The following is a 22,327-nucleotide window of genomic DNA, read 5'->3' as shown; positions in this document are numbered from 1 at the left end:
TTGGCCTACTGAGCGTACTATTCGCAACATCATCACTTCCCACACATCGCATCAATCAATGGATCTATTGCGAGAACACTTCGGGGAGCAAATAATTTCACGTTTTGGGCCGATCGATTGGCCGCCAAGATCGTGTGATATCACACCGTTACCCTTTTTCCTGTGGGATAGTTAAGTCTATGCGGACAATCCCGCCTCGATTCAGGCCTTAGAGCAAAACATCACGCGTGTCATTTGCCAGTTACTAGTCGAAATTCTCGAACGAGTCATCGAAAGTTGGACTGAATGGATGGACCAACTGAGACGTAGCCGCGACCAACATTTGAAAGAGATAATCTTTAAAACATAAATGCAAAGAATGTTCTTTCTTAATTACCCATTAAATTTGAATTTTCTGTGTATTTTTATACTCTCGCAACAAAGTTGCTAAAGAGTATTATAGTTTTGTTCACATAACGGTTGGTTGCAAGTCCTAAAACTAAACGAGTTAGATATAGGGTTATACTATATATGTAGAAATGATCAGGGTGACGAGTAAAGTTCAAATCAGAATGTCTGTCTGTCCGTCCGTCCGTGCAAGCTGTAACTTGAGTAAAAATTTAGATATCTTGATGAAACTTGGCACCATAAGAAGGTTAAGATAGAAGATGGGCATAATCGGACCACTGCCACGCCCACAAAATGGCAATAACCGAAAACATGTAAAGAGCTATAACTAAGCCATAAATTGAGCTATTGAAGTAAAATTTGGTAGCGGGATCGCACTATGAGGGGGCATATGTGTAAGTAATTTTTTTGGGAAGTGGGCGTGGCCTCGCCCCCTACTTATTTTTTTATATATATCTCGTAAACTACTAAAGCTATATCAAGGAAACTTTCTAGAGTCGTTTCTATTAGGTACTACATTATACGATCCAAAAATGGAGGATATCGGATTATAACTACTAAAATGCTTTAATTCAGGAAAACCACCAGAAACCTTAAACTTCATTATAAAGATGATACAGAAGAGCTGTAGTCAAAATGGTATACAAAATTTTAAATGGGCGTGGTTCCGTCCACTTATGGGTAAAAAAGAGTGTCATCGCCCTTTTAAAAATCGTGGAAAACGGTCCATAAGTTTTCAAGATCCCATATATCGAATATGAGGACAACAGTGCTTCTAACAAATGTTTTACCGAAAATATTGTTAAGTCTCTCAGACTGGAGAAATTCAGGGTGAATATCTTTCCTTTATGTCTTCGTTTTTTTTATATAACAATTATACCTAGTATACAATGATTAAATACTAACAACAATTCAATTCTAATAAGTTAAAAATAATAATTAAAAGCTAAATGTTAGATAAATTCATTTGCTGCTACAGTTGCCGTGCTAAGTTCTGAAGGCCTCTAACGTTTCAGTCGGTTTTCCCGTTCCGCAGTTTCGATGAGCCTGGATGCCTCTTCATTTACATGCTGTATAAGCTATATTTCGTGAGTCTTTAAAATTTGGTTATTTCGTTTCTACTGAATTCACACCAAGATCACGGTGAAGATCAGTAGATCAAACATACCAAGGAGTATTAACTATACTTCTTAGTACCTTTTTGGAAGCGCTGAATGTAGGCAATACAGTTTTGACTTGAGCAATCCCATAGTTGAGCTCCATAGGCCTAAATTGGCTTTAGTACTTAATTATATATAAACAGCTTGTTTTCTATTGAAAGCGTGGATCTCCTACCGACTAAATGGTAAAACTTAGCAAATGCCAAAAATGAGTGAAATCGGGACATAACTTCCATTTCTCCCATATAACTAATATTAGGGTTTCCAACTTTAAATGGACTCTATACCATATATATGACGAATATGTGGGTTAAAGTTTGTGTTATATTAATAAAATTAAGTAAATAAACTGAGAGAGTATAAAACGTTCGGTTAAACCTGACTTGTTTTCTTTAAAAAAAGTAGGGAACCTTAAAATGGATCACCTAATATAATTAAAGTTTACCTAAATACACCTAAATAAATATACCTTTATTCTTAAAATGCAAGAGTATTTAATGTTCGGCAGCTGCCACACTGCGCCGTGTCTTACTTGTTTATTAGTTTTCGAAATATTTCACACGACTGCAATTCTTACAAATTGCAAGAGTATCTTGCATACTTGTTCTTTTCACATTCGTCTCTTTTGCAATACTCACTCAGTGTACAAGCGAAATTCCAAGTATTTATGTGGACAAACATTTGTGATAACCAACCGACAGTGTAACGGATTTAAATCAAAATTTCCATTTCGCAATAAAAACTCCACAGTTTCTTGCTCCAGTATCCAAAGTTTAGCTGAAAAATATTTGATCATGTATTGCAGGAACCCACTAATTTTAACCGATTATAGATGTTACCTTTGCCTAGCATACAACAACAGCAACACAATAACAGCAATTTATAGTAAAAACGAGGCATTTGCGATTCTTTACGCGTGATTTTGTTTTAAATTACTCTCAAACGTAAGCTTTCATATATGTATGAAAGGAAGCAAGATGATTTACACACTTCTTTACTTATTTGCAGCAGTTGCAAGATTGAATGAACTTAATGTAAACATTTTGTAAAGTTGTAAGAAAAATGTTTTACTTTAACTTTGGCTTATTAGCGTTAACAGCCAATATTTTTGGTTACTTCAGTAAACACATTTTATGTAGGTATTCAGTGATTGATTGCCATAGCTTTGGCATAGCTACCGCTGAGAACGTCTCTATCATGATTTTTGTGTGAATAGCTTAATGTTAACTGTGGCGCGTTTCGATGACGAAGGCAGCTTTTAAAGGAGGCGTAATATTTCCTAAGCTAATGCAATGCTGTGCAAATTACGGACTGTTAAGACCTTGAATATATTGAATAATCCAAAATTACTATATTTAAATAATTTAAATACGTATATTTGTAACAAGTAAGGAGCGATAATGTTTGGGCGGAAACGAACTTTATATACACGAAAAGTTTAAAAATAGTGGAATTTATATAGTATATATATAAATAATAAATATTAAGTATCTCACTTATTAAAATTAATTTTTTTGATGAATGAAAGGAATATTTAGCACCCATGTTTGCGACCGATTCTCTTTACGTTCATCAACATATCTATATTATTCTATGAAATAAATTGTATCGGTTGCAAACTCTCTATGCGTTCATGAAATATATATATATATAAATTGCTTTGAAGGTTTGTGTAAAAATCTTCCGATTTAATGTGCTTCGTTTTCACTTCATAGAGAATGGTGGTATATGAAATTCTTAAACAAAATTAGTTTTGCTAGGTTGGTTCAAGTAGTTTGTATATATATAACCTAAAATTTTAAATGTAAATGCAACAGCAACTTCTTAAAAGCTCTAAATTGCCTCTTTATCCAAATGTTGCTTAATTTCAGACTAAATTAATTCGTCTCATCATTCCGAACATTTTTATATACACACATTCATAAATAAGTGAAGTGTTGCAAACAACCGTTAAGCGAACAAAATTATTATACTCTGTGCAACATGTTATGAGAGTATAAAAGTGAATTTCGAATGAAAACATTAAAGTGAAATTGTGCGAGAAAATACATAAATGCATCCAGCACTTTCAAATATAATATTTATGTGCAAACGATACGCGGAAGTACATACTAATTTTCAACTGTTACAATTGCGAAAATTAAAGTTCAATTATTTGACTTTTAAATTGTGCATAGGTTAGATGTTCAAAATATGAAAAAAAATAATAAAATTGAATAATTACGTGTTTTAGGTATTTGCTTGGCTTAGCGTGGTTCCCATCTCTGTATGAATGTCGGTATGTTGATAGATATTTTCTCAATACTTTTACTTCGTATGCATTGTACAATAAAATCGTAAGAAAAATTTAGACTCTGTAGTACATATTGGAGGCGAGAAATATGTTTGTGAGGGATATTCACTTTTAAGACGTTTATACTCTCACTACATTTTGATAGTGATAATAAGCTGATTTTTTATCAAACTCGGATAAGATGACTAACAAATTTGACATTTTGATAAAACTTCAAACGTTTACGTAGATTATTTAAATTTTTTTCACAAACGAAATCCGAATTGTTCTGTTTTAAATAGGTACAAATGTAGTTCTTTTGGGGAGTTTTGACATATTTGGAATTCTCCGTTCCATAATTATTATAAACAAATAGCGAAGGGCTAAGTTCGGGTGTTACCGAACATTTTTTACTCTCGTAATTTATTTATTTAATTTTATTAATATAACAAACAATTTGACCAAGAGATTCGGCATACATATACATATGTATATGGTATAAAGTATACTTCAAAGTTCGGGTATAGGGGAAGTAGGCGTAGTTGTGAACCGATTTGGACCATTTTCATAACATTTCATTGGGAAGTCAGGAAAATATTATGAACCGACTTTCATTGAAATTTGTCGAGTAGTTTCGGAGATATGGTTTTTGATCCATAAGTAGGCGAAACCACGCCTATTTAAAATTTTATATACCATTTTGAGTGCAGCTCTGCTGTACCATCTTTATAAAGAAATTTAAGGTTTCTTGTGGTTTTCATAGCCGAGTTAAAGTATTTTCAGTAATTTTCAACATAACCTTTGTACGTGGGCTTTGGGCTTGGTTATAACCTGATTTCCTCCATTTTTGGGCTGTATAAAATAGTATCAAAAAGAAACGACTGTAGAAAGTTTGTTTGATATAGCTTTAGAAGTTTACGAGATATGTACAAAAAATTTAATTCCCCAAAAATCGTCCAAGCATCCAAATATGCCCCTTCATAGAGCGATCCTTCATACCAAATTTCACTTTCATAGGTTAATTTATGGGTTATTTATATGTTTTCGGTTATCGCCAATTTGTGGGCGTGGTAGAGGTCCGTTTTCGCCGATTTTCGAAGTAAACCTTCTTATGGTGCTAAGTGTAACAAAACGACTACTTGTAACAAACTAATTTGTAAAGTATTTTAAGTCTACTATTGTGAATAGCTATTGTGAATTATCGCTATTATGAATTATTGCCATTGTTAATTATCGTAGTATCCTTTGCCTCTGCCATTCGCTTCGGTGTCCTCTGCTGTAAGACAGCGATCGCAATTCACTCGATTTCCAATCACTGAAGAGGATGGCTGAGACACTGCGGTAAGTTAGCTAAATTATATATAAGTTTGTATTATAATTACTTCTTTATAGAAATAAATTCCTTTTATGATTTATCGTAAATCGAATTAAATTCGCCAGCCAGGGAGTCGAGACATCTTTATTTCGCAGTTGTAAGCGAAATATCTTATTTCGCATTCTGTTGCATTTAATTGTTGCCGCCGTCTTGAATGTAACAGGGCGATCTTTATTTCACAGATGTAAGCGAAATAACTTTATTTCGAATTCCTTTGCATTCAATGCTGCCGCCATCTTGAATGCAAAGAGTCATCTTTACTTGCGATGTCAGTGAAATAAATTATTTAGGAATCTATTGCATTTAATTGTTGCCGCCATCTTAAATGTAAAGTGCCGATCTGCATTTGCCGTTGCTATGAAATAACTTTATTTCACACATCTTTATATCGCATTCAATTGTTGCCGCCGTCTTGAATGCCGAATACATTGTCGTAACTCCTGTGCCAATTGGAGTATACAATTTACAGCAAAGTCCTGCCATCTTTGCACCAGAAGCTCGTTGTGGATTACTTGACCACGTGCCGCCATTGTGACACAACGTGAAAACGCTTCTACGCCGCCAAACGGGACGCCATCCCGAGAATTCGCAGCCAGCGAAATAACCGTTTATTGCCAACGGGACGCCATCCCGTTAATCCGTAAAACGTATATAACGATTATAGCCAAGTTATAGTGTTTATATTGCCAAAGGAAAGTTATCCCATTAATTTGAATACCGACTTCCTAGTCGAAGAATATATTTGCCGTTAAGATTATTTAATTATTTGTTAGCCGCCACCATATTAACCGCATAATGGACAACTCAACGAGAAAGAGTGTGCGGGTTCAACGCCAAGACAGCCTTAGTAAGTCAACTACAGCCGAGGACCAAAGGTCAGACATCGAAGACGCCGCCACCGGAGCGAATCCTCCGGTTAACACATCGACCAACCCACCTACCCCGAGTACGTCTACTAAAGCCACAGTAGAGAGCCAACAACAAATGCTAATTGCCATGCAGAAGCAAATCAACTCCCTAAGCAGCCAGTTGCGCGGTACCCAGGCTAGATTGAAGGAGAGTGAATGCCAGTATGAACTTTTGAAGTCTATTATACAACAACAACCGGGACAAGAAGAGAACGGAGTAAAGTCGAATTCCACTGCTGCCTCAGTGGATCCCGCAATAGATACCGCTATCCAGCCTATAGCGGCGACAGCGCAGCCAATAACGGACCCGCAGAACGGTTCGGACGTTACTGCACAGTCGACGTCAACGTAGGCAACCGCTACGCATACGTATAGCCAATGTCTTCAAGACTACTTTACCGACTTTGACCGCTACAGCATCTTCGTTAGGAACTACACCTTCAATTTCATCACCGCCACAGCAAACTGTCAACCATATTCAAGACAGTTCATACTTGCTTTCGTTGCCAAGGAAAATACAAGATTTGCCAAATTTTGATGGATGTGCAGAAGACTGGCCTATGTTTGCCGCCGCCTTCGAACAGTCAACTGCAACATACAACTATACGAATTTCGAGAATAACCAACGTCTCCAGAGGTGTCTACAAGGTGAGGCCAGAGAGACAGTGCACTCACTGCTAATTCATCCGGATAATGTCCCTGCCATTATGGACATGCTACGATTTCGATTCGGACGCCCAGAATTGCTGATCAGAAGTCAGCTACGCCAAGTACGTGAGATGCCCTACATAACGGAATCTGCTGTTGACAAAATAATTCCGTTTTCCGTCAAAGTGAAGAATTTAGCCGTGTTTCTGCAAACCATAAATGGTCAGCATCATCTTTGTAATCCAACGTTGATGGAGGAGCTTGTGGGGAAATTGCCCATGAGCAAGAAACTCGAATGGGCCAGAACCTCATCGACGATACAGCCGTATCCGACAATTAGAGATTTTAGTACGTGGCTTAGTGGAGTGGCAGATCTGATATGTACAGTACAAGACAGTCGCCCAACTGAACATAAGCGACGCGTCCTCCTTCAAGCCACCGCCAATATTCGTGAAATTACATGTCCACTGTGCCGTGGTGGACACTACATTTCCAATTGCGGAACATTTAAGTCGTTAAGTGTTCAAAAGAGATGGAGGAAAGCTAAGCAACTTCGATTATGTTTCTCCTGCCTGCTGGGTGGTCATATCACAAGAACGTGTCACCGACGGAACATCTGTAGAACGAACGGATGCCAACGAGTACATAATAAATTGCTACACGAGTCATCGAGGATCATTTCGAAGCCGCAACCAGCTGAGATGCAACCTTCACAAACAGCAGCCACAGCCGACAGAGTTTTCAGTTGTACAGCCAGTACAGTGAGAAAACAGAAGGTATTGTTTCGAATAGTTCCTGTCACAGTACATGCCAACAAAGCGAATATTGAAACTTTCGCTCTACTGGACGAAGGATCATCGATAACTATGGTCGATTCTTCGTTAATTGAACAGCTTGAAATAAAGGGTTACCCCCGCCGAGTATCCCTGCAGTGGTTGGGTGGAAGAGCTGCAAGTGACAATGCAACTATAGTCGACATCGACATCAGCGGTTCCGGTCTAAGTCAGAAGCACAAGTTACGTCACGTTTACGGTATTAAAGATTTACAACTTCCGATGCAAAGCCTACAGAAAGCCGATGTAGATGAAGCACGTTTGAACAAGCTGTCGATTCAAACGTATGCCAACGCAGTTCCCAAGATACTTATTGGACTGGACCACAGTCACCTGGGAATTGCCACAAAAATTGAGACCTTACAACACAAAGGTCCTTATGCCGCCCGTACGAAGTTAGGTTGGGTCGTCTTTGGACCCACCGACAACTTCAATCAAGGAAAGACGTCATGCTTGCACATGTATGTCGCCGATGACGGATACTTGCATGACTTGGTAGCCGATTACTTCAACACAGAGAGCTTTGGTGTACGTCCAGCACCACTTATCGAGCCCGATGAAGATAAACGAGCCCGCCGGATCCTTGAGTTTACAGTTATGAAAACCGATGGACGTTTTCAAGCCGGTCTCCTTTGTAGACAAGATGATGTTCAGTTACCCGATAGTTACTCCCACGCCGAGAGAAGACTTGTTGGAATTGAACGTAAGATGAAAAGAGATGAAACATTTGCCCGAGAGTATCGTGCAGTTATTCGAGATTATGTTAATAAGAATTATGCCAGGAAACTAACGCCGGACGAAGCTGCAGTCGTAAGCCCAAGGACATGGTACCTTCCACACTTCGGTGTGACGAACGTTAATAAGCCCGGTAAACTGCGCCCAGTGTTTGATGCCGCCGCCGTCGTCAACGGTTGTTCACTAAACAGTTACCTTCTAAAGGGCCCTCAGCAATATCAGCCTATGCCAACGGTACTATTTAATTTTCGTGTGGGCGCAGTTGCAGTCGCCGCCGACATTAAAGATATGTTTCACCAAATTGTTATAAGAGAAGAAGATAGATGTGCCCAGAGATTTCTTTGGAGGGACGGTGATGATAAAATCCCTCCAGAAGTATATGAAATGTTAGTGATGACATTTGGAGCAGCGTGCTCGCCATGCACGGCTCAATATGTTAAAAACATTAACGCACTTGAACATCGCGAACGATGTCCAAGAGCCTATGATTCTATCGCAAAGCATCATTATGTCGATGACTTCGTGGATAGTTTTGCCAATGTGGAAGAAGCCACTAAAGTTGCCAACGAAGTTAAGAATATTCATAAGAAGGCCGGATTTGAACTACGAAACTTTTCTTCAAATTCTATAGAAGCCAAAATTGCCCTTAACGGTTGCAATTCGAAGGAAGTAACAAATAGTCTAGTCACATTAGCCGTAGAACGTGTGCTGGGAATGTATTGGCAGCCAAGCAACGATGTATTTATCTACACACTTAAGTTTCACAACGCGGATCCTGACGTCATCAGTGGACACAGACGACCTACTAAGAGAGAGCTGTTAAGTATAGTTATGTCAGTATTTGACCCGCTTGGATTTCTGCCCAAATTCATGGTCAACGCAAAGCTGTTGGTGCGCGAAACGTGGCGTTACGATCTGCGATGGGACGAATCTCTACCTGAACCTATATATCAAGAATGGGATAAATGGCGCCGCCAGTTGAAGAATGTTTTAAACTTTCGGGTTCCTCATCACTATTTTGCCTATGGACTACCACCCGAACTCCAGCTACATATCTTCGTAGATGCCAGTGAAGATGTATTTGCCGCCGTGGCTTATTGGAGAGCAGTATATTCGGATGGTAGAGTCTGCGTCGTACTCGTATGTGCCAAGACGAGATGCGCCCCATTAAAGCCAATGACGATTCCACGCCTTGAATTGCAAGCAGCAGTTTTGGGAACGCGATTATTAGAAACCATCATTAATGAACATTCAGTAGTAGTTAAAAGACGGGTTTTGTGGACTGACTCCAAAACTGTCCTAAGTTGGATTGAGTCAGGAACACGTCGCTACAAGCCTTTCGTAGCACATCGAGTAGCAGAAATCCTCGCCACCACCAACGTGGACGAATGGCGTTGGATATCATCACAGGAGAACGTGGCCGACGAAGCAACCAGACCAAGCGCAACTTTCGATATTCGCCCTACTTCGAGATGGTTAAATGGACCATCATTTCTAAAGGAAGCAGAGCATGCCTGGCCTGCAACCGAAAAAACCCCGGATTTTGTACATGAGAGTGAAGAACTTCGCCCAAAGTTCGCAATGCTAACAACACAGTCATGTGTTATAGACATTGCCCGATTCTCAAACTTAACTAAGCTGAAGCGGTCAGTCGCTTGGATCATCCGATTTATTAATAAGTGTCGCCGAAAGAGGAATACCGAAGGATGCCTGACCGCTGAAGAATTAAAAATAGCAGAATACTGCATATGCCGCCTAGCCCAATCCATCTCGTACTCTTCTCAACTTAACCAGTTAAGAGAGAGTGGAAATGTCCCGAAAGGAAGCGAGTTATATAACGGGTGATTTTTTTGAGGTTAGGATTTTCATGCATTAGTATTTGACAGATGCTCAGTATGCTTTGACATTTCATCATGAATAGACTTACTAACGAGCAACGCTTGCAAATCATTGAATTTTATTACCAAAATCAGTGTTCGGTTCGAAATGTGTTTCGCGCTTTACGTCCGATTTATGGTCTACATAATCGACCAAGTGAGCAAACAATTAATGCGATTGTGACCAAGTTTCGCACTCAGTTTACTTTATTGGACATTAAACCAACCACACGAATGCGTACAGTGCGTACAGAAGAGAATATTGCGTCTGTTTCTGAGAGTGTGGCTGAAGACCGTGAAATGTCGATTCGTCGCCGTTCGCAGCAATTGGGTTTGTGTTATTCGACCACATGGAAGATTTTACGCAAAGATCTTGGTGTAAAACCGTATAAAATACAGCTCGTGCAAGAACTGAAGCCGAACGATCTGCCACAACGTCGAATTTTCAGTGAATGGGCCCTAGAAAAGTTGGCAGAAAATCCGCTTTTTTATCGACAAATTTTGTTCAGCGATGAGGCTCATTTCTGGTTGAATGGCTACGTAAATAAGCAAAATTGCCGCATTTGGGGTGAAGAGCAACCAGAAGCCGTTCAAGAACTGCCCATGCATCCCGAAAAATGCACTGTTTGGTGTGGTTTGTACGCTGGTGGAATCATTGGACCGTATTTTTTCAAAAATGCTGTTGGACGCAACGTTACGGTGAATGGCGATCGCTATCGTTCGATGCTAACAAACTTTTTGTTGCCAAAAATGGAAGAACTGAACTTGGTTGACATGTGGTTTCAACAAGATGGCGCTACATGCCACACAGCTCGCGATTCTATGGCCATTTTGAGGGAAAACTTCGGAGAACAATTCATCTCAAGAAATGGACCCGTAAGTTGGCCACCAAGATCATGCGATTTAACGCCTTTAGACTATTTTTTGTGGGGCTACGTCAAGTCTAAAGTCTACAGAAATAAGCCAGCAACTATTCCAGCTTTGGAAGACAACATTTCCGAAGAAATTCGGGCTATTCCGGCCGAAATGCTCGAAAAAGTTGCCCAAAATTGGACTTTCCGAATGGACCACCTAAGACGCAGCCGCGGTCAACATTTAAATGAAATTATCTTCAAAAAGTAAATGTCATGAACCAATCTAACGTTTCAAATAAAGAACCGATGAGATTTTTTTTGCGTTTTTTTTTTTAAAAAAAGTTATCAAGCTCTTAAAAAATCACCCTTTAAATTGTCGCCATTCATTGATTCAGAAGGTCTTATGCGTGTCAACGGACGTATCAATGCTGCCAGTTGGCTTCCGTATGACGTCACGCGTCCTATCATATTAGCGCCGAATCATGAATTTACTCGCTTAATCTTATTGGATTGTCATAATAGAATGAAACACCAGAATGTGGAAGCGACGATATGTGAAGTTAGGCAAAAATATTGGGTGCCGAACATAAGACGTGTTATGAAGAAGATCATATCGAAATGTCTTGTTTGTAAAATCTCAAGGTGCACACCCTCATAACCGATGATGCGTCAATTGCCAAAGGACCGATTAACGCCGTTCGTGAGGCCATTTTCCTACACAGGAATTGATTATTTTGGACCTGTTAATGTAACGATTGGTCGACGTAAAGAGAAGCGGTGGGTGGCATTGTTTACATGCCTAACAATTCGAGCCATTCACCTGGAAGTCGCAGCCGATCTCTCAACAGATGCATGCATCCTTGTGATTCGAAACTTTATCAATCGTCGTGGTTTGCCTGTGAGAATTCGGAGTGATAACGGCAAGAATTTCGTCGGAGTCAATAATGAAGGAAAGCGATTTCACGAGGTATTTGATTGTCATAGCATTCAGGACGACCTTGCCGTGAGAGGAGTCGAGTGGATATTCAACTGCCCAAACAATCCTGCAGAAGGTGGTATATGGGAACGCATGGTGAGATGCGTGAAACGCGTTCTCAATATGACCCTAAAAGAAGTTGCACCACGAGAACACACTCTACAGAACTTGTTAATTGAAGCCGAGAATATCATAAATTCCAGACCGCTCACACACTTGGCGCTATCACCAGATCAAGATGAGCCGCTCACACCGAACCATTTTTTACTAGGGAATGCCAACACCGCCCAGACGCCAGCAGTCAACGACCCAGTCGAGAACGCTTTCGTACTTCGTAAACAGTGGCGCATTGCTCGCCAGTTAAGAGACGCGTTCTGGCGGCGATGGATCCACGAATACTTGCCAACGCTCACACGCCGAGCAAAGTGGTGCGAAAGGTCAAAACCCCTTCAGGTGGGTGATCTGGTATTCGTGTGTGATGCTAATATGCCACGTAAGCAGTGGTGCCGCGGTCGAATAGAAGCCGTACATCATGGAGTTGACGGTGTCATAAGGAGAGCCGATGTACGCACAAGTAGTGGAGTACTTAGTCGCCCCGTAGCCAAATTAGCCGTTTTGGACGTGGAGTAAGTGAATCGGATCGATTCACGGAGGAGGGGATGTAACAAAACGACTACTTGTAACGAACTAATTTGTAAAGTATTTTAAGTCTACTATTGTGAATAGCTATTGTGAATTATCGCTATTATGAATTATTGTCATTGTTAATTATCGTAGTATCCTTTGCCTCTGCCATTCGCTTCGGTGTCCTCTGCTGTAAGACAGCGATCGCAATTCACTCGATTTCCAATCACTGAAGAGGATGGCTGAGACACTGCGGTAAGTTAGTTAAATTATATATAAGTTTGTATTATAATTACTTCTTTATAGAAATAAATTCCTTTTATGATTTATCGTAAATCGAATTAAATTCGCCAGCCAGGGAGTCGAGACACTAAGGAATACGTGTACCAAGTTTCATCAGGATATCTAAATGTTTACTCAAGTTAGCTTACACGGACGGACGGACAGACAGACATCCGGATTTGAACTTTACTCGTCACCCTGATCGTTTTAATATATATATAACTATATCTAATTCGTTCAGTTTTAGGACTTACAATCAACCGTAAGGACAAAACTATAATATAATATCAAAATTGCGAATTTTATTTGTTCCTAGAAATATTGGAACATGGGTTGTGCTCGACACAACAAAGTTATAAGAAATAGAAAAGAAACGTATAATGATAAGTTACTTATAAGGCTAAGTTCGGGTGCAACCGATCATTTAATACTCTCGCAATTTATTGAAGAAATTTTATTAAGATAACACGCAATAATAGAAAATCGTCATATATAGTATATGAGGGCTAAGGTAATTCCTGAGGTGGGCGTGGGCCGAATTCTTTTATTTTTGGACTGTATTAAGAAGTGGCTAAAAGAAACGACTGCAGAAAATTTAGTTTATGTATAGCTTTATTGGTTTGCGAGATATATACAAAAGGACTATTTGGGGGCGGGGCCACGCTCACTTCCCCAAAAAATTACATCCAAATATGACCTTAACAGGACGATCCTTTGTCGCAAATTTTACTTTTATAACCTAATTTATGGCTTAGTTATGACACTTTATGTGTTTTCGGTTTCTGCCATTTTATGGGCGTGGCAGTGGACCGATTTTCCCATTATTGAAAGCTACCCTCTCACGGTCCCAAGGAACATGTGTGCCAAGTTTCGTCAATGGATTTGGACTCGTCTCGTCGCCCTGATCATATATAACCCTATACCTAACTCGTTTAGTTTTATGACCTACAAACAACCATTATGTGAACAAAACGATAATACTCTCGTAGCAACTTTGTTGCGAGAGTATAAATACAACCACGGTTTATTTTCCTTCGCATCGGAATGAAATTTTTATACAATACGGACGATGAATTTGCGCATATTTCTGTATACTCAACTCAAAAATCGTGTTTTTTGAGATATGACACTATTCAAGTAAATGAGCGATATGTATATACAAACATACATACATAAAATATTAATTCATTAGGTTTAAAGCTACATAAGTAAGCATTTTGGAAAAAAAAATATTGATCATTATACGACTTTTACATTTATCGACAATGTAATCGTTTCTCCACATTTCAGTTGTTACAGTTACATATAAAGTACTACATCGAAACTGTAACAATTCCGTTAGAATTTCACTTAGGTAGTAAGGGTTAGTATTAGATACATATTTATATTTGATATATAATTAAAGATTGACCAGGTGAAATATAGTAGGATAGTGGCAATGTTAGAAAATAGTTAAACCTATCGCGTATCCAAACTGAGTGTAGTTGCCGCCAGGCAACCATGGATCAAACAAGTAATGAAGGGCTAAGTTCGGGCGTAACAGAGCATTATATACTCCCGCAATTTATTAATTTATTTAATTTACTCATTATTATTATATCATTGGGATTCGCAGTGAAAGAGAGACTTAGTCTTCGAGTCCTGACATTCACTCCAGTGGATGAACGGCTAGCCACAATTCGCTTCAAAGCAAAGTCTTTCAACATATGATTTGCGCCCACACCCACACCGATGAAAGAGAACGACGAAGTGACCAAAGATGTTTTCTATGAGGGCCTAGAACGCACCTATGAGCACTGCCCCCGCCTCTTTCGTGGTGTCTTTGGCACAACATCGACAAATGGTTTAAGGCAAATACAATACAATTATATGTAATGCAAGTTTAAGAAAAATATAAAATGTTTTCAGCGCCTGCAAACTATTTTAACAAAAATAAAGCACACACATTTATATACATAAATTTGTTTGTTAAAATTTAATACAGTTTTGTGGATGTTCAAATGCTTAAATTCCCGTCCGCGTTGTGACCACAGGGACCTCAACTTATTTGTGCGTTCCTGACGGGATATATGAAAATATGTATGTATATACTTATGTTTGAAACACTTGCAAGCAATTATATTAGTAAATCCTTGCTAAATGCTTAAAATTTCACTGGCTTTTGACAGAGGGATATTACTGGTTCAATCAATGAAATTACGTAAAACTGTATATTCCGTCGAAAAGATCCGCAAGCTCCGCTACTCATTCATATGAATTTGAGTTTGTACACAAACATTTCCCCCCCACATACACAATTTTTCGCAAAGTACAAAAACGCTGAGTTCATGTAAAAAGTGTATGAAACAAATGCTCGCCGCAAACCATGTGATTCATAATCTTTTTTTATTTCGAATTTGAATACATTTTAATAATGTGGATTTGAGAGACGTACACTCCTTTTAGCATGCAACATAGTGTAGAAAAAAGTGTTGCAAACTTAATTAACAAAATTTAATGCCGAGGCATGAAAGGATGTGTGGTTGAGTTGGGGTGAATTTTTGGGGTAACAAAAATATTTGAAATTATAGTACATTTGTATGTATGTATTACAGCTTAGCACAGATTATAGAAAGAGGAGTGGACAGGACTCAACAATGTTGGTGTTACACATTTATAAGATAATTATCTTCTTTACAACCATCAAATCTATTTCGTTAACATGTCGACTGGATCAAGCTCATGATCTAATTTCAAATACTTCGTGTGTTTTCATATTTTTGCAATGTTTTTTTTTCATAATAATTTAATAAATGTGACTTTCATTATAAAAGAAAAAACTAGTAGATCGAAGTATTTGAGCAAAAGCTTGGCAAGTACCTCGAGGCACTTAAAGGCATTAATTTATGTGCCGTTCCCGCTTTAGTGCCTCAAAAGTGTTACATCTTTAGCAGTGGCACTTAAGCGGGGACTGTACATATCTATATACAATTCGTATATCCGGATCCAAATGAATTGATACTGTCAATTTTATTGTGAAATGCATACTTTTAGGCGACTTTTACTATGTCTATTGAATTGCTATTTGGTGGCATGTCAGTCAACGAATCGACTTTTCGTGTATCACGTTATGCTTATCAATATGTAGTTAATAGGGAATGAATTGGAAGGACTCTAAAGCTCTTTCTTAGAGGTAGTCGGTGAATCGAAAGCTTGTATATTGTACTTGTTGAATGAATAAAATGAAATTAAAAATCATGTTATAAGGAAAGTAGGTTGTAATCTGATTTCGTTCATTTTCAAATTGTGACATAAGGATGTGAGATTACTTTAGATATATTACAGTTTGGTGGTGAATGGATTAATTAGACAAATAATACCTTTCTCGAATATGTTTTGTGTAGGACGACTTGAGAAACATAACTTTCTTAAACAAAACCCAACATAATTATCTGACGTAACCCTCTGTTAAGACTACAAAGTGAATTATTAAATGCTGTTTAGTTTGAACAAAAGTCGAAGCTACACACACACTTACATTGCTTAATTTGTTACATATTTATCTGATTAATTTAATATAGATTAGCAAGCGTGTTTTCGGGCAGTACTATAATACAATAGTGTGTATATATGAATATGTAATTTAAACCTATGTGTATGTATGTATATATGTATGTTTATATTGTGTAAGGACAGAAAGGCAACGTTGTTTGTCCATAGAAAACGGAGTTTTTCCCCAAATGGGGCTTAAAATTAACAGAGGTGTGTAGGTGCTGACACAATAGGTAGAATATGGAGAAAAAAAGCTGTAATGCAAATGTATAGAAAATGGAATTGTGGTATAATTGCACTTCACTTGCATTTGCATACCCACACAAACATACTTATTCGTGTATATAGTACATATATAAAAGTTTGTTTGACTCAAGTACATACTACGGGAAACTGCTAAACAAATCTCTGCCATGGGCTATTATAATTGGAATTTTATTGATTTCACTTTGCTACTCATTGCTTATACCAATTAACTATTGCACTTTGTAGTTGGTGCTTGCACTTTAGTAACCTGGTGCTATAGTGAGTGAAAGACTAGAACACGTACTGACATACTTTACCTTAACCAGATTGCGGGTGTGTGCATTATTTATAATTTTGTTGTTTCCTAGGCGCTTGTTGTGGGTTCTTAAGCGGGAAAGCGGTTGTATAACACCCCAGCCATTCGCACTTATCTGGTGAAGTGAATGACCATGTTGTGATATAATAACACAGTGTACCGTATTTAACATTATTTAAATGTCTACACTGAAAGAAAATTAATTTATTGAAAAATATTGTACACTACATATTCTATGAACAGTTGTGGTGTGTGATTGTTATAAGATAAGAAGCTCAATATCGGCTGAAATATTTCGTTTATCTTATAGTAATAGCACATAAGAGTATGGCAACCAGACCGCTTTTATTATATTCACGCAAAAAAGTTGCTAAGGGAGTATAATAGTTTTGTTCACATAACGGTTGTTTGTAAGTCATAAAACTAAACGAGTTAGATATAGGGTTATATATATCAAAATGACCAGGACGAAGAGAGACGAGTTAAACTCCAGATGTATGTCTGTCCGTTCGTCCGTGCAGCGGTTAACTTGAGTAAAAAAAAGTTAAATCCTTGGTACCGTGAGAGGGTTGTTATTGAAAATAGGCGAAATCGGACCACTGCCGCACCCACAAAATAGTGAAAACCGAAAACACTTAAGTGTCATAACTAAGCCATGAATAAAGCTATAAAAGTAAAATTTGGGACAAGTGAAAAAAATTGTGGGGAAGTGGGCGTGGCCCCGCCCCAAAATAGATTTTTTGTATATATCTCGCAAACCAATAAAGCTACAGTGGAACTTCTCTAACTCGAATCACCATAATCCACAACAAAACTTCGAGTTAGAGAGACTTCGAGTTATAGAAATTTACAATAAATCCTAAATTTTTCAAAAAGCTATAAAATATTGATTTATACACAGTTTTAATTGTTTACTTCGCATAACGTTTTATTTTAATACGTTAAAACATGTATTCTGGAATTTTGTTTGTCACACTTCGCTATTGTTTGGCTCTTGACGTCTGTATCCCATGCTTTTGTTACATGATTTATGAAATCCATTAGAGAAATATCATAATTTTTATTCTCCTCCATAGGATATAGGAACTTATTTAAAATTGTACCACGAAAATTAAATTCTAAATTTTGTATTATGCTCTGGTCGAAAATTTCGATTTATGGATTTGTATGAAATTTGACTTCTGTTGCCAATTCAAGAGTTCGAGTTATGGAGATCTTCGAGTTATGGAAGTTCCACTGTATATAAATCAAACTTTCTGCAGTCGTTTTCCTTACATACTCGTTCACACACCATGAATATATAATCGGACAATAACCACGACTACCTCTCATACAAAGTTTATATTGAAAACTACTAAACCCTAAACGAATGAAAATCTGATTTTTTTGGAAATTATTTGACAACACTGTTTGAGGTTGGACATCTTTACAAAATTTTTCTTAAAAAGTGATAAATTTTAAACAAAGTGAGGTGGCCGTTTTTTTAAACAATTTTTTAAGCAGATGGAAGCACTTAAAATTTTTCAAATTATTCAATCGAAAATATCTCACGTCACTCTGTGGAATTAGGAAGATGTATTTTAATTTTCAAGTCAATCGGTTGAATAGTTTTTTTAGTTATCGTGTACACCGTTTCGAAAAATGTGGTTTTGAGAAAAACTAGGAACTACTCGACGAAATTGGGTTCGTATTACTATTTTGGCATACTTTTACTACAGTTTGAAAATTAGCGAAATCGGTTCACAACCACGCCTATTTTCCCTATACCACAATTTTGAGGTCCATATGATTCGTTTACAATTTATAAATTAAGCACTAGTGAAGGTATCGGAACAGAACTTTGTACAAGTACGTAATTTATAGTGTAGCATATATAAACTTGGATATAGTGTAGCTTGGTGACGAAAATGGGTGTTACACCTGCTTCCATGTACTATAAATAATGATTTTCGCTATTCTGGTGGAGTTTATGCCGAATATATGATCCCAATTGTGTTTTGTCGTAATAGAATAACATAAATAAATTGCGAGAATATTAAATGTTCGGTTACACCCGAACTTAGCCCTTTCTTACTTGTTGTGGTGTATCGTATTATTCTATGTGTGTATATACATACAAACACATAAATAAAGCAAACCAAAGGATAATTTTTTACTAGGAAGTCAGAGGAAACCTTCTTTTTATAATAATGTGCCCCTGCGTAAAATCGGATCCTTACTTTCTTTTAGGGGCTATATCAGTGTAACCCATGAAATATTAGGCGATTTTCGTGAATTTTTTTTAAAGAAAGTACTCAGCTATATTTAAGTTTTTTTTACAAAAATATTGAAAAACAACGGAGATATGTGCTGTCTTGTGCTGACATTTCGTTTTTTAGGTAAAAGAATTATCGTTTGTTTAATGCCAAATTTACAATTTTCAACAAATCAAAAAGATCGTCGTTATATAGTAAATAAATTCAATAATACTCAGTCTAAATATAATCAAGCTTGGTGGCTAGAATGAGTGAAATCGGTCCAAATATATATGTACATACACAACCGTCATATAGACACTATAAATGTTTTTGTTACTTTAGTGGACCTTATGTATATAAGTCAAATTATCTGTTATATTAAAAAAATAAAATAAATAAAGTATAAAGAAAGAGAGTATAAAAAGTACAGTTACACCCGATTTTAGCACTTTCTTACTTGTTTAATATTAGAATTCGATAGTGATCATTTATACATATTATGTAATTCAAAATTATAATTTTTTTAACAGCTTAAGGTTCCATTCGATTTCTGTATAAAACATATCCTTATAGGAGAAACCTTAAATTGCTGATCAAAAATATACCACCATCTAAAAAATTAGTTGTAATATATAATTATACTTGTAGTTTACAGTGTCCAGTTTATCATTTCCACCACAAAAAGCAATTAATCACTGCCAATTGATGAACACAGCAAACATTCCAGAACAGAAGTGTAATTCTGTTTAAAGCGAGAAGGCATTTATGACTAGTACATGGCAAACATACGTTACTGATGTGGATGAGCTGTATGGAATCTATAGGCTAGTCCTGCTAATGTCTGAGCCTCATCCGATCCATTCCTGATGGCCGGAGTTGTGGTAATTTATCTCTTTGTTGATATTGATATTATTGTAGCTGCTTGGGGCATTCAAATGTTGCGAAGTTAATTGCCACCAGCACAGAGCATGACGCGAAATAACCAACCCAGCAATTCGCGGGCCAAAGCTAAACATATACATAGGTAATAACGAGTTATTCACATCTGAATGGTGGATGTTGTTCATTTGCAAATATGTATGTACATGACTACATATGCTCTCACATATGTTTAATGTGCAAACACTTGTGGTTATGTTTGGTTGGGGTGCTGTGCATCGCTGGAAATAGCATGTTTATTCTGATGCTGGTCATTTCATTAGTAATCGAACCGTTTACAGAGTCCTTTCGCAGAATTCACCGCCCTTTTTCTCTCTCTCTCTCTTCCCAACAAAAATGTTGCCCATTGGTTGTTAATGAACTTATAAAGAAGAGCTTATAATATCATTAGTACTGTTACACTTGTATGCATTTTGCTATATACACGGTGGAGTGCAATTCGCTAAACTTGGCTAAACAAAGGGTGGGAGGTTAAGTTAATGAGAATTCGATTTGAAACATTTATTTGCTATTTCCATACAAACGCATGTACATATGACATTTGACCTATGAATATTATCATTGCAAATCAGATTACAATGGATTGAATATCTATGGCGATTAGTTTTAGACGTCAGAACCGTTATTTTTTTTTTACAGGGAGTAGGAAAAAGAATCGAGTTCATTTATTTATTTTGATTACTAATTAAAAAAACTTGATCATTTCTGTGTCTTCGAGTACCATCGTCGCCCGATTTGAAAAAATGAAGTTTAGAGAAAAAATTAATTTAAATTTATATGTACTGAAATGATTGGCCCGAACACTTCGCTCTTTCCATTATTTTAAAGTATACTTTAATAACAAGTAAGGAAAGGCTAAGTTAGGGTGCAACCGACCCAATTTGACCCAATTGAAAATTTAATTAAGATACCTGAGAGATTTACCGAAATTTTCGGTGAAAAATTACCATGGGGCACTGAATTCATCATATTCGATATTCGGGGCTTTGAAAAGTGATAGTTCGATTTCGACAATTTTTTCACAAATGATGCCACAGATCATATACAGTATTTGTGTAAAGTTTTCTTTCGCTATCTTCATTGGTTCCTTATGTATATATTATAAAGTGAAGGAATAAGATGGAGTTCAAAATTGAGTTACATGGGAAGTTGTCGTGGTTGTGAATCGATTTCATCCATTTTCCAAAGGTGTCATCAGGGTGTCAAGAAAATATTATATACCGAATTTCATTCGAATCGGTCGAGTAGTTTCTGAGATATGGTTTCTTACCCATAAGTGGACGATGTCACACCCATTTTCCATTTTGTAAAAAAATATGAGTGCAGCTCCCTTCTGCAATTTCTTCTGTAAAATTTAGTATTTCTGACATTTTTCGTTAGTGAGTTAACCCACTTTTAGTAATTTTCAACCTAACCTTTGTATGGGGGGTGGGCGTGGTTATTATCCGATTTCAACTAATTTCATGGTGTGTGGTGGGGTACGTAAGAGAACCGACTACAGAAAGTTTGGTTTATATAGCTTTATTGGTTTGCGAAATACATACAAATAACCGATTTGGGGGCGGGGCCACGCCCACTTCCCCAAAAATATTACATCCAAATATGCCCCTTCCTAGAGCGATCCTTTATTCTAAATTTTACTTTTACAACTTTATTTATGGCTTAGTTATGACACTTTATAGGTTTTCGGTTTTCGTCATTTTGTGGGCGTGCCAGTGGTCCGATTTTTCCCATTTTCGAAAGCAACCCTCTCACGCTCCGGAGGAACATGTGTTCCAAGTTTCGTTAAGATATTTAAATTTTTACTCAAGTTATCCGTTGCACGGACGGACGGACGGACAGACAGACATTCGGATTTTGACTCGTCTCGTCATCCTGATCATTTTGATATATATAACCCTATATCTAACTCGTTTAGTTTTATGACTTACAAACAACCGTTATGTGAACAAAACTAAATATAATACTTTCTTAGCAACATTTGTTGCGAGAGTATAAAAAAGGTAGTGAACTTTCCAAGACCCTATATTGGTTGACCTATCTGCATAAGTAAGAATAGTCCCTTACCGAACCAATGAATTGATAATAGTGTATGTAGTGTAAGATTATAGTATCAGAAATATTTTC

At 37.3% G+C, this 22,327-nt stretch overlaps 2 protein-coding genes across 2 annotated transcripts; both read left to right on the top strand.

The window, feature by feature from the left end:
* Positions 1-4,852: 4,852 nt before the first annotated feature.
* LOC128920373 (uncharacterized) lies at positions 4,853-6,462 on the top strand. Its single transcript, XM_054227513.1, has 2 exons — positions 4,853-5,160; positions 5,212-6,462. Exon 2 carries the CDS (start codon positions 5,990-5,992, stop codon positions 6,452-6,454), a length of 465 nt encoding a protein of 154 aa, XP_054083488.1. The 5' UTR covers positions 4,853-5,160; positions 5,212-5,989; the 3' UTR covers positions 6,455-6,462.
* A 200-nt stretch (positions 6,463-6,662) lies between these two features.
* Positions 6,663-11,607, top strand: LOC128920109 (uncharacterized). The gene is made up of 2 exons (XM_054226593.1): positions 6,663-9,395; positions 11,572-11,607. The coding sequence occupies exons 1-2, from the start codon at positions 6,663-6,665 to the stop codon at positions 11,605-11,607; spliced, it is 2,769 nt and encodes a 922-aa protein (XP_054082568.1).
* The last annotated feature ends 10,720 nt before the right edge of the window (positions 11,608-22,327 follow it).

This window comes from Zeugodacus cucurbitae, chromosome 3 (genome assembly GCF_028554725.1).
Source record: "Zeugodacus cucurbitae isolate PBARC_wt_2022May chromosome 3, idZeuCucr1.2, whole genome shotgun sequence".
Taxonomy (NCBI): domain Eukaryota; kingdom Metazoa; phylum Arthropoda; class Insecta; order Diptera; family Tephritidae; genus Zeugodacus; species Zeugodacus cucurbitae.
This window is presented reverse-complemented; position numbering and strand designations above follow the sequence as displayed.

Bases quoted from the DNA above. Each gene is read 5' to 3' on its own strand.
- LOC128920373 (XM_054227513.1), top strand. From the start codon at position 5,990: ATGGACAACTCAACGAGAAAGAGTGTGCGGGTTCAACGCCAAGACAGC.
- LOC128920109 (XM_054226593.1), top strand. From the start codon at position 6,663: ATGTTTGCCGCCGCCTTCGAACAGTCAACTGCAACATACAACTATACG. The intron at 9,396-11,571 runs GTATTTGCCGCC...TTGTCATAATAG, and splicing joins TCGTAGATGCCAGTGAAGAT to AATGAAACACCAGAATGTGG.